The following is a 13,371-nucleotide window of genomic DNA, read 5'->3' as shown; positions in this document are numbered from 1 at the left end:
TCGTTTCCTGACTTGTTAATTTTAGCCATTCTGACTGGTGTGAGGTGGTATCTCATTGAGGTTTTGATTGGGATTTCCCTGATGCTGAGTGATGTTGAGCACTTTTTCATGTGTCTGTTGGCCACGTGGATGTCTTCTTTGGAAAAATATCTGTTCATGTCTTCTGCCCATTTCTTGATTGGATTATTTGTTCTTTGGGTGTTGAGTTTGAGAAGTTCTTTATAGATTTTGGATACTAGCCCTTTATCTGATATGTCATTTGCAAATATTTTCTCCCATTCTGTCGGTTGTCTTTTGGTTTTGTGGACTGTTTCTTTTGCTGTGCAAAGCTTTTTGTCTTGATGAAATCCCAATAGTTCATTTTTGCCCTTGCTTCCCTTGCCTTTGGCGATGTTTCTAGGAAGAAGTTGCTGCAGCTGAGGTCGAACAGGTTGCTGCCTGTGTTCTCCTTTAGGATTTTGATGGACTCCTGTCTCACGTTTAGATCTTTCAATCATTTGAAGTCTATTTTGTGTGTGGTGTAAGAAAATGGTCCAGTTTCATTCTTCTGCATGTGACTGTCCAATTTTCCCAACACCATTTTTTGAAGAGACTGTCTTTTTGCCATTGGACATTCTTTTCTGCTTTGTCAAAGATGAATTGACCATAGAGTTGAGGGTCTATTTCTGGGCTCTCAATTCTGTTCCATTGATCTCTGTCTGTTTTTGTGCCAGTACCATACTGTCTTTTTTTTTTTTTTAATTTTATGGAAAAATTCAGGTTTTATTTTTACTTATTCTTACAATTGTGGGAGCTAGTGTCAGGAACTTATAGGCAAAAACAACTTTTGTTTTCTACATCTTATCTGAACAAAAATACACACAATGTGGCATTATCATTAGGCAAGACTTGCTTTTTTTACATTTCACACAAGAATACCATATTATCCTTTTTTGAACAAAATGCCCAGATTACTAAGGAAACGCTCTTTGGAGGAAGTGTTTAATAAGCATATTTTATTTAAATAAATCCTCCAGGAGGAAATGGGAGAATTCACTGCCTTTACTTAGAAGGTGGCTATGTAAGCAGTTATCTGTCAAATTTATCTGTGCAGCTCACCAACATTTCCTTATTGGAAACATCAATATTTCCACATCACAGTTCCCAAAATGACTTTAAAGTCTTAAAATTCTGTGTCTCCTTTGGCTTGCTTCTCTCTTGATTCCACCCAGGCTTTATTAATGGTTTGCTTCATGTCATCATCTCCGTCTTCATAAATTTTCTTTAGAACATTCATCAGTCCCTCACTAGGATCTGTTTCAGTGTCATAGGAGGGCTTTTCTCTCTCTTTGCATTCTTTTTCAACCTGTGTCAGGTAGTCCCAACGTGTATTTTCTGCTTTCTTTCTACATAAAATAAGGACTGTATCTGTCTTGACTTTTTTTGAACTGCCTTCCACAGAGATGGGTTTTAAGAGATTGTTCACAATCATGGAGTAACTCTTCCCATTTAGATTCTTTACCAAAAGATCAAATGACCTCTCTGTGAAATGCACCTGCACATTCTCGGTGGGGACCTGATGAACTCCAGTTAAGGTAATATAGATTTTCACAAACTTATCTGACTGATCCCATCTGTAATTACTGATTTTCACTGTATATCCTGTTGTAACGGGAGCAACCACAGCAGCTGGCTTTTCACTGTCAAGAAGTTCTGCTTTTCTCTGTGATTTCTGCTGCATCTTGTTCTTGATTTCTGTCTCAATCTTGGATTTTTCAGCTGTAAGGACATCACGTACTCTTTTTCTAGTGGCTTTTTCCAGCAGCACCTTCACCTCTTCTAAATCTTTCTGTAGCTCTTCCGAAGCTGAAGCCGTGGTCGGACTGATCAGGCAAGGCCCGAGCTACAGACACGCAGGGGGGAACAACAGGAAACACCGCACTGAACGTGCTTACCCGGACACAGGCCCCACCCGCACGAGTCACAGCGCCCCAAGCCTGCACACAAACCCGACCCGACGCGAGACCCAGCCCGCCTCCTGCACGCGGCGCCTCTGGAACCTTCGAGAGTCCGTCACCGCTGCACACAGTACCACACTGTCTGGATGATGACAGCTTTGTAATAGAGCTGGAAGTCCGGAATTGTGATGCCGCCAGCTTTGCTTTTCTTTTTCAACATTCCTCTGGCTATTTGGGGTCTCTTCTGGTTCTGTACAAATTTTAGGATTATTTGTTCCATTTCTTTGAAAAAAGTGGATGGTATTTTGATGGGGATTGCATTGAATGTGTAGATTGCTCTAGGTAGCATTGAGATCTTCACAATATTTGTTCTTCCAATCCATGAGCATGGATAGTTTTTCCATTTCTTGTTGTCTTCCTCAATTTCTTTCATGAGAATTTTATAGTTTTCTGAGTACAGATCCTTTGCCTCTTTGGTTAGATTTATTCGTAGGTATCTTATGGTTTTGGGTGCAGTTGTAATTGAGATCGACTCCTTAATTTGTCTCTCTTCTGTCTTGTTGTTGCTATATAGGAATGCCACTGATTTCTGTGCATTGATTTTATATCCTGCCACTTGACTGAATTCCTGTATGAGTTCTAGCAGTTTTGGGGTGGAGTCTTTTGGGTTTTCCACATGGAGTATCATATCATCTGCAAAGAGTGAGAGTTTGACTTCCTCCTTGCCGATTTGGATGCCTTTGATTTCTTTTTGTTGTCTGATTGCTGTGGCTAGGACTTCTAATACTATGTTGAATAGCAGTGGTGAGAGTGGACATCCCTGCCGCATTCCTGACCTTAGGGGGAAAGCTCACAATTTTTCCCCATTGAGAATGATATTTGCTGTAGGTTTTTCATGGATGGCTTTTATGATATTGAGGTATGTGCCCTCTATCCCTATACTCTGAAGAGTTTTGATCAAGAAAGGATGCTGTACTTTATCAAATGCTTTTTCTGCATCTATTGAGAGGATCATATGATTCTTGTTCTTTCTTTTGTTAATGTATTGTACCACGTTGATTGATTTGCGGATGTTGAACCAACCTTGCAGCCCAGGGATAAATCCCTCTTGGTCATGCTGAATAATCCTTTTAATGTACTGTTGGATCCTATTGGCTAGTATTTTGGTGAGAATTTTTGCATCCATGTTCATCAAGGATATTGCTCTGTAATTCTCCTTTTTGATGGGGTCTTTGTCTGGTTTGGGGATCAAGGTAATGGTGGCCTCATAAAACAAGTTTGGATGTTTTCCTTCCATTTCTATTTTTTGGATGTCCCATTTCAGGAAAATGGGTATTAATTCTTCATTAAATGTTTGGTAGAATTCCCCTAGGAAGCCATCTGGCCCTGGGCTCTTGTTTGTTGGGAAATTTTGGATGACTGCTTTAGTTTCCTTAGTGGTTGTAGATCTGTTCAGGTTTTCTATTTCTTCCTGGTTCAGTTTTGGTAGTTGATACATCTCTAGGAATGCATCCATTTCTTCCAGGTTATCTAATTTCCTGGCATAGAGTTGCTCATAATATGTTCTTATAATTGTTTGTATTTCTTTGGTGTTGGTTGTGATCTCTTTCATTCATGATATTGTTGATTTGGGTCATTTATTTTTTCTTTTGAATAAGTCTGGCCAGCGGTTTATCAATCTTGTTAATTCTTTCAAAAACGAGCTCCTAGGTTCGTTGGTCTGTTCTACTGTTCTTTTGGTTTCTATTTCATTGGTTTCTGCTCTGATCTTTATTATTTCTCTTCTCCTGCTGGGTTTAGGCTTTATTTGCTATTTTTTCTCTAGCTCCTTTAGGTGTAGGGTTAGGTTGTGTATTTGAGACCTTTCTTGTTTCTTGAGAAAGGCTTGTATTGCTGTATACTTTCCTATTCTTCCTTTGCTGTATCCCAAAGATTTTGAACAGTTGTGTTTTCATTTTCATTGGTTTCCATGAATTTTTTAAATTTTTCTTTAATTTCCTGGTTGACCCATTCATTCTTTAGTAGGATGCTCTTTAGCCTCCATGTATTTGAGTTCCTTCCAACTTTCCTCTTGTGATTGAGTTCTAGTTTCAAAGCATTGTGGTTTGAAAACATGCAGGGAATAATCCCAATCATTTGGTAGCAGCTGAGACCTGATTTGTGACCTAGGATGTGATCAATTCTGGAGAATGTTCCATGGGCACTAGAGAAGAATGTGTATTCCGTTGCTTTGGGATGGAATGTTCTAAATATGTCTGTGAAGCCCATTTGGTCCAATGTGTCATTTAAAGTCTTTATTTCCTTGTTGATCTTTTGCTTAGATGATCTGTCCATTTCAGTCAGGGGGTGCTAAAGTCCCACACTATTATTATATTGTTGTCAATGTGTTTCTTTGCTTTTGTTATTAATTGCCTTATATAATTGGTTGCTCCCATGTTAGGGGCATAGATGTTTACAATTGTTAGATCTTCTTGTTGGATAGACCCTTTAAGTAGGATATAGTGTCCTTCCTCATCTCTTAATACAGTCTTTGTTTTAAAATCTAATTTGTCTGACATAAGGATAGCCACCTCAGCTTTCTTTTGGCATCCATTAGCATGGTAAATGGTTTTCCACCCCCTCACTTTCAATCTGGGGGTGTCTTTGGATCTAAAATGAGTCTCTTGCAGACAGCATATCAGTGGGTCTTGTTTTTTAATCTAACCTGATAGCCTGTGTCTTTTGATTGGGACATTGAGCCCATTTACATTCAGGGTAACTATTGAAAGATATGAATTTAGTGCCATTCTATTGCCTGTAAGGTGACTGTTAACAGTATATTGTCTGTGTTCCTTTCTGGTCTATGCTGCTTTTAGGCTCTCTCTTTGCTTAGAGGACCCCTTTCAATATTTCTTGGAGGGCTGGTTTCGTGTTTGGAAATTCCTTCAGTTTTTGTTTGTCCTGGAAGCTTTTTATCTCTCCTTCAATTTTCAATGAGAGCCTAGCTGGATATAGTATTCTTGGCTGCATATTTTTCTCCTTTAGTGCTCTGAGGATATCGTGCCAGTCCTTTCTGGCCTGCCAGGTCTCTGTGGATAGGTCTGTTGCCAATCTAATGTTTCTACATTTATAGGTTACATATCTTTTCTCCCGAGCTGCTTTCAAGATTTTCTCTTTGTCTCTGAGACTCGTAAGTTTTACTATTAGATGTCGGGGTATTGACCTGTTTTTATTGATTTTGAGAGGGGTTCTCTGTGCCTCCTGGATTTTGTTTCCTTCCCCACATTAGGGAAGTTCTCTGCTAAAATTTGCTCCAGTATACCTTCTGCCCCTCTCTCTCTTTCTTGTTCTGGGATCCCAATTATTCTAATGTTGTTTTGTCTTATCGTATCGCTTATCTCTCGAATTCTGCCCTCGTATTCGAGTAGTTGTTTATCTCTGTTTTTCTCAGCTTCTTTATTTTCCATCATTTGGTCTTCTTTATCTCTGATTCTCTCTTCTGCCTCATTTATACTAGCCGTTAGTGCCCCCATTTTTTATTGCACCTCATTAATAGCCTTTTTGATTTCGATTTGGTTAGATTTTAGTTCTTTTATTTCTCCAGGAAGGGTGTCTCTACTAACTTTCATGCATTTTTCAAGCCCAGCTAGTATCTTTAAAATCATGATTTTGAACTCTAGGTCCTACATCATACTAATGTTCGTATTGAGTAGGTCCCTGGCAGATGGTACTACCTCTTGTTCTTTTTTGCTGAGGTGATTTCTTTCGTCTTGTTATTTTGTCCAGAGGAGAATAGATGAATGAGAGAACAAAATGCTAACAGGTTAACAACGTCCACAGAAAATATACTCTAAACAAATCAGAAAAGACCTGAAACCAGGGGAAAAGAAAGGGAAAGAAAGAAAAAAGAAAGAGGAGAAAAAAAAAAGAAAAAGAAAAAGAGAAAAACAAACAAAAACAGAACAAAACAAAAAAAAACAGAATATGGTCAAATATGATCAGGCTAGTGCATAGATCAGTGCCACAAACTGGATTTTGGGCGTATTTTGGTCTGTTAGAAGAAAGTGCCTCCTAAAATTTTAAAGAAAGGAAGACCTATATATGTACAAAATAAGGGTTGATACAATGAAGGGATGGAAGATGACTGTAAAGATGAAAATTATAAAAGATTTTATAAAAGGAATTGATAAGAAGTTGTTTGAAAAAAGAAAGAAGATTTTTTTAAAAAAGGGAGAGAATGTGATCAGGCAGGAGACTAGAACAAAGCCATACACTAGAGATTTAGGGTATATTTAGATCTGTTAGAAGAAACTGTATCTCAAAATTTTAAAGAGAGAACAACTTATATATATATATATATATATATATATATATATGCCTAAAATAAAGGTAACTTCTATGAAGGGATGAAATATGACTCTTAAAATGAAAAATAAAAATGTTTTTTTTAAAAAAGGGATTGATAAGATGTTAGTTGAAAAAGGGAAAAAGAAAATTTCAAAAAAAAAAGTTAAAAAAATTAACTTCGAAAAACTAATGTATCTTGGTAAAAAAAGCCATGAATTCTATGTGCAGTATTCCCCTAGCGCTGGAGTTCTCCCGTTCTCCTTGATCGGTAAACTTGGTCTTGGCTGGCTGTTTGTGCTGATCTTCTGGGGGAGGGGCCTGTTGCTGTGGTTCCCAAATGTCTTTGCCGGAGGCGGAATTGCCCCACCCTTGTCGGTCCGGGCTAAGCAATCTGCTCGGGTTTGTTCTTGGGAGCTTTTGTTCCCTTCAAGCTCTCGGTACAACTTTGAAGGATGAGAGTGAAAATGGTGGCCTCCCAATCTCCGCCTAGAGGAGCTGAGAACTCGGGGCCCTGCTCCTCAGTGCACCCCCAGAGAAAAGCAGTCAGTCACTCCCGTCTCCCCGGTCTCCTGCCGTACTCTGTACTCACCCAGCCTGTGACCGAGTGTTTCTATCTCTGGCACCCGGCCCTGTGTGGAGTCTCCAAACCCAGCAGATCCCTGTGGTGCGCTCCCACACTGCTCCTCCCAGGAGAGGAAGGGGAGTCTCCCTGGCTCTGCTCCTTGTTGGGTCCCTGCTGGAGGAGCAGTGGCCTGACTGGGCTGCGGATCACAGTTTATGGCTACCCCGAGCTGAGAGCCCACGCCTTGGCTCCGTCTCTGCACCCGGCTTCCCCGCTCCAATACCTGGGAGCTGTGCTGCACTCAGGCACCCCCAGTCTCTCTTTGACCCCGAGGGTCCTGAGACCACACTGTCCCGCGAGGGTTCCACCTCCCGCTTAGTCACTGGAGTGACGTCCCTCAGCGGAGCTGACTTCTAAAAGTTCCGATTTTGTGCTCCGCTGCTCTATCACTTGCCAGAAGCGGCGGAGGCCCCCTCCCCCACCATCTATCCTCCCGAATATCACTTTGGATTCACTTCTCCGCACATCCTACCTTCCAGTAAGTGGTCGCTTCTCTGTGCAGAGAGTTGTTGCTACTCTCTTCTTCAATCTCCTGTTGAGTTCATAGGTGTTCAGAATATTTTGATCCCTATTCAGCTGAATTCCTGAGACCAGACGAAATCCATGTCTCCTACTCCTCCGCCATCTTGCTCCACCCGACATTTTAACAATATTTATTCTTTCAATCCATGAGCATGGAATATTTTTCTATCTTTTTGTGTCTTCTTCAATTTCTTTCATGAGTGTTCTGTATTTCCTAGAGTATAGATCCTTTACCTCTTTGATTATGTTTATTCCGCAGTATCTTATGGTTTTTGATGCTATTGTAAATGAAATCGTTTCTCTAATTTCTCTTTCTACAGTTGCATTGTTAGTGTATAAGAAAGCAACTCATTTCTGTGCATTGACTTTGTATCCTGCCACATTACTGAATTGCTGTATGAGTTCTAGTAATTTGGGGGTGCAGTCTTTTGGGTTTTCCACATAAAGTATCATGTCATCTTAAATGATCTTATCTAATTGGAACATTCTTCATAATGGCCATTATAATTCTAGGTTGTAATTCCCCTGAAGGCTGGTAGCAGTTTGGTAGGATCCTAACTACAAATGAAGTTTAGCCCACATTTCTGTCCACCATATCTAGTCATGAATACGGCATAGCTAACATTTCTGTCCGGCCTTATTTTGTTGTACCCCAACCTGACAGCTACCAAGCCAAGTTCTTCAGGACACAAAACAAGCTTTTAGATTTTTATAGTATCCAGGACCATAGTTCTTAAGATATAAAATAAGCTGGTGTTGAGAAGATGGAACACTTAACTCTTTGGATTTGAAGGATCCCATTCTCTTATTATTTATTTATTATTTCAATTTTAGCCAAGCCTTTACCCCATGTGCACATTAACAGAAACCAACAGTTCTGAGGAAACAGCAGTATGGACACCAACAGTAGCTAAAGGACTAGGGGCTGGGGCACAGAATGAACCATCACACCTCCAAGAATAGGGAGTGTTGACAGATTCCAAACAAATGACAAACTGTGGCTGCCACCACTGTTCCCAACATGGACTCTGAGAACAGAACCAAAGGCTGAGCTTGAGAAGTTACAGCAAATTGGCCAACAGAGGATCCTGTGTGCACCACCAGCAATTCTGTGTGGACTGAAGCAGCGGACCTTAGCAGATGGGGACTACAAACTGGAACTGGGGAAGGAATTAAACCAGCAAACATCAGTAAATGACTGAACTAAGGGCTTTATAAAGACTGACCCTTTGTTGGTGCCTCTTTTCAATCTAGACTGACCCATTAACCCTGGACTGGAAAACCAGTAAGATCACTAGCCTGGTGCAAAGAAAGCAGAGCTCAAACAGAGAGGTAGTTAACAATGGCCCCCAGAAACTGTGATAAAGACAGTGAACTCAGAAGTGTTTTCAGGGAGCCATGCCTGTGTTTCTCATATTCCGAGTGCTGTCAGAACTTGTCTTTGGAGACCAGTGCTGCCCCTGAATCTGTTAGACACACACACAAATTCAACTGAGTAAATTTGAAGGTCTAGTTGGCTTCTCGAAACAATTTATAAATCAGGCAGCTTCCCATCTAATAAGGAGAGGGGAGCTCTACTGAGCTGCAGAGAAGGAAAGGAAATGTTTTGTTTTGTTTTGTTTTGTTTTTATTATGTTATGTTAATCACCATACATTACATCATTAGTTTTTGATGTAGTGTTCCATGATTCATTGTTTGCGTATAACACCCAGTGCTCCATGCAGAATGTGCCTTCTTTAATACCCATCACCAGGCTAACCAATCCCCCCACCCCCCTCCCAACTAGAGAACCCTCAGTTTGTTTCTCAGAGTCTATAGTCTCTCATGGTTCGTCTTCATTTTTCCCTTCCTGCTTTTTTTTTTTAACATATAATGCATTATTTGTTTCAGAGATACAGGTCTGTGATTCAACAGTCTTACACAATTCATAGCACTCACCATAGCATATACCCTCCCCAGTGTCTATCACCCAGCCACCTCATCCCTCCCACCCCCCACCACTCCAGCAATCCTCAGTTTGTTTCCTGAGATTAAGAATTCCTCCTATCAGTGAGATCATATGATACATGTCTTTTTCTGATTGACTTATTATGCTGAGCGAAATAGGTCAATCAGAAAGGAAATGTTTTTAAAGGTAGAGGGAGGGCATTACAAAAAGGGATTTTATATTAGCCAGAAATGCATTGTTTCAACAATGTCACCCTCCTAAAAGGGAAGGAGTCTTTCAGGGGCTGGCCTCCTAGTGCTGACCAGAAAATTCCAGTTTGGCTGGTTAAAGGTTACAGTGTGGAAGGGTTGAAACTGCAGTTAGGTTAGGTATAAAACTGATGTGGGGCCTTAATGTAAGTGACTCCATTTCTCCATTTTAGACCTGTGCTTTTCTTTTTAACAGTAGTCCCATTTTTAATTTTTTGAGGATTCTTTATACTTCACATAGTGGCTGTGCCAGTTTACAATCCCAACACAATGGTTTCCATTTTTCCACATCTTCATCAGCAATTATTATTTCTTGTCTTTTTGATGGAATTCTAAAAGGGTGAGGTCAGTGTGGTTTTGATTTGAATTTTGTATTGACTAGTGAGTGATGTTGGATATTTTTTCATACACCTGATGGCCATTCTTGTATCATCTTTAGAAAAATGTCTACTTAGGTTTTTTGCTTTTTTTTTAAAGATTTTATTTATTTATTTTGGGGAGCATGAGAGAGAGCACAAGAGGGGGGAGGATCAGAGGGAGAAGCAGAATCCCTGCTGAGCAAGGAGCCTGATGTGGGACTCAGTCCCAGGACCCTGGAATCATGACCTGAGACAAAGGCAGATGCTTAACCCACTGAGCCAGCTAGGCACCCACTTTTTTTTTTTTAACATTTTACTTTTTTTCTTTTCTTTTTTTTTTAAATTCAATTAGCCAACATATGGTACATCATTAATTTTTGATATAATGTTCAGTGATTCATTAGTTGCCTATAGCACCCAATGCTCATCATATCACATACTCTCCTTATTGCGCATCACCAAGTTACCCACATCCCTTTCCGCAACCCTCATTTTGTTTCCCAAAGTCAAGAGTCTCACATGGTTTGTCTCCCTCTCTGATATCTTCCCATTCAGTTTCCCCCTCCTTTGCCTATGATCCTCTGCACTATTCCTTATGTTCCACATGTGAGTAAAACCAATGATACTGTCTTCCTCTGACTGACTTATTTCACTTAGCATAATATCCTCCAGTTCCATCCATGTCGATGCAAATGGTAGATATTCATCCTTTTTGATGGCTGAATAATATTCCATTGTATATATTAACCACTTCTTTATCCATTCATCTACTGAAGGACATCATATCTCCTTCCAGTTTTGGCTATTGTGGACATTGCTGCTATGAACATTGGGATGCAGGTGCCCCTTCTTTTCACTACATCTGTATCTTTGGGGTAAATATCCAGTAGTGCAATTGCTGGGTCGTAAGGTAGCTCTATTTTTAACATCTTGAGGCACCTCCATACTGTTTTGCAGAGTGGCTGTACCAGCTTGCATTCTCATCAACAGTGTAAGAGTGTTCCTCTTCCTTTACATCCTCACCAACATTTGTTGTTCCCTGTCTTGTTAATTTTAGCCATTTTAACTGGTGGAAAGTGGTATCTCATTGTGGTTGTGATTTGTAATTCCCTGATGGCAAGTGATGTGGAGCATTTTTTCTTGTGTCTGTTGGCCATTTGTTTCTCTTCTTTGGAGAAGTGTCTATTCATGTCTTCTGACCATTTCTTTCCTGGATTATTTGTTTTTTGGGTGTTGAGTTTTAGAAGTTCTTTATAGATCTTGAATACCAGCCCTTTATCTGATACATCATTTGCAAATATCTTCTCCCATTCCTTAGGTTGCCTTTTAGTTCTCATGATTGTTTCCTTTGCTCTGCAGAAGCTTTTTATCTTGATGAAGTCCCAAAAGTTCATTTTTGCTTTTGTTTCCCTTGCCTTTAAAGATGTGTTTTGCAAGAGGTTGCTGTGGCCAAGGTCAAAGAGGTTACTGCCCATGTTTCCCTCTAGGATTTTGATGGATTCCTGTCACACATTTAGGTCTTTCATCCATTTTGAGTTTATCTTTGTGTATGGGGTAAGAGAATGGTCCAGTTTCATCCTTTTGCATGTGGCTGTCTAATTTTCCCACACCATTTATTGAAGAGACTGTCTTTTTCCCATTGGATATTCTTTCCTGCTTTGTCGAAATTAGTTGACCATAATGTTGAGGGTCTATTTCTGGGGTCTCTATTCTGTTCCACTGACCTATGTGTTTGTTCTTGTGCCAGTACCATGCTGTCTTCAAGATCACAGATTTGTAATATACCTTCAAAGTCAGGCATTGTGATGCCCCCAGCTTTGGTTTCTTTTTCAACATTCCCCTGGCTATTTGAGGTCTTTTCTGGTTCCATACAAATTTTAGGATTGTTTGTTCCAGCTCTGTGAAAAATGTCAGTGGTATTTGGATAGGGATTGCTTTGAATGTGTAGATTGCTCTAAGTAGCATAGACATTTTAACAATGTTTATTTTTCCAATCCATGAGCTGAAATGTTTTTTCCATCTCTTTGTGTCTTCCTTAATTTCTTTCATAAGTGTTCTATAGTTTTTAGAGTACAGATCCTTTACCTCTTTGGTTAGATTTATGCCTAAGTATCTTATGATTTTTGGTGCAATTGTAAATGGAATCAATTCCTTAATTTCTCTTTCTTCAGTCATATTGTGAGTGTATAGAAATGCAACTGATTTCTGTGCATTGATTTTTTTTGTATCCTGCCACATTGCTGAATTGCTGTATGAATTCTAGCAATTTTGGGGTGGAGTCTTTTGTTTTTCCACATAAAGTATCATAAAGAGAGAGAATTTGATTTCTTCTTTGCCAATTTGATTGCCTTTTATTTCTTTTTGTTATCTGATTGCTGAGGCCAGGGCTTCTAGTACTATGTTGAACAATAATGGTGAGAGTGGGGATCCCTGTCATGTTCCTGACCTTAGGGGAAAAACTCTCAGTTTTTCCCCATTGAGAATGATATTCACCGTGTGCTTTTCATAGATGGCTTTTATGATATTGAGGTGTGTTCCCTCTATCCCTATACTCTGAAGAGTTTTAATCAAGAAAGAATGCTGTATTTTGTCAGATGCTTTTTTGCATTAATTGAGAGGATCTTATGGTTCTTGTCTTATCTTTTATTAATGTGCTCTAACACATTGATTGATTTGTGAATGTTGAACCACACTTGCATTCAAGCAATGAATCCCACCTGGTTGTGGTGAATAATCCTTTTAATGTAATGTTGGATCCCATTGCCTAGGATCTTCATGAGCATTTTGGCATCCATGTTCATCAGGGATATTGGTCTGTAATTCTCCTTCTTGATGAGGTCTTTTCCTGGTCTTGGGATCAGGGTAATGCTGGCCTCATAGAAGGAGTTTGGTAGTTTTTCTTGTTTCCATTTTTTGATACAGCTTCAGCACAATAGGTGTGATTTCTTCTTTAAATGTTTGGTAGAATTCCCCTGGGAAGCCACCTGGCCCTGGACTCTTGTTTTTTGGGAGGTTTTTTTATGACTTCTTCAATTTCCTTACTGGTTATTGGTCTGTTCAAATTGTCTATTTCTTCCTCTTTCAGTCTTGCTAGTTTATAAGTTTCCAGGAATGCATCCGTTTTTTCCAGATTGCTTAATTTCTTGGCATATAGTTGCTGATAAAAATTTCTAACAATTTTTTTTATTTTCTTGGTATTAGTCATGATCTCTCCCCTTTCATTCATAATTTTATTAATTTGGGTCCTTTCTCTTTTCTTTTGGATAAGTCTGGCCAGAGGATTATGAATGTTATTAACTATTTCAAAGAACCAGCTTCTAATTTTGTTGATCTGTTCTACTGTTCTTCTGGCTTCCATTTCATTGATTTGTGCTCTAATCTTTATTATTTCTCTTCTCCCGCTTGGTT

The 13,371-nt window shown here is 39.5% G+C and overlaps 1 protein-coding gene across 1 annotated transcript; it reads right to left on the bottom strand.

Moving 5' to 3' along the window:
- Nucleotides 1-855: 855 nt before the first annotated feature.
- On the bottom strand, nucleotides 856-1,872 carry LOC113929431 (calcyclin-binding protein-like). Its single transcript, XM_035727747.1, has one exon. It carries the CDS (start codon nucleotides 1,718-1,720, stop codon nucleotides 1,163-1,165), a length of 558 nt encoding a protein of 185 aa, XP_035583640.1. The 5' UTR covers nucleotides 1,721-1,872; the 3' UTR covers nucleotides 856-1,162.
- Between the last annotated feature and the right edge of the window lie 11,499 nt (nucleotides 1,873-13,371).

This window comes from Zalophus californianus, chromosome 5 (genome assembly GCF_009762305.2).
Source record: "Zalophus californianus isolate mZalCal1 chromosome 5, mZalCal1.pri.v2, whole genome shotgun sequence".
Taxonomy (NCBI): domain Eukaryota; kingdom Metazoa; phylum Chordata; class Mammalia; order Carnivora; family Otariidae; genus Zalophus; species Zalophus californianus.
Note: the sequence above shows the minus strand (reverse complement) of the source record. Positions and strands in the feature narration are given on the sequence as shown.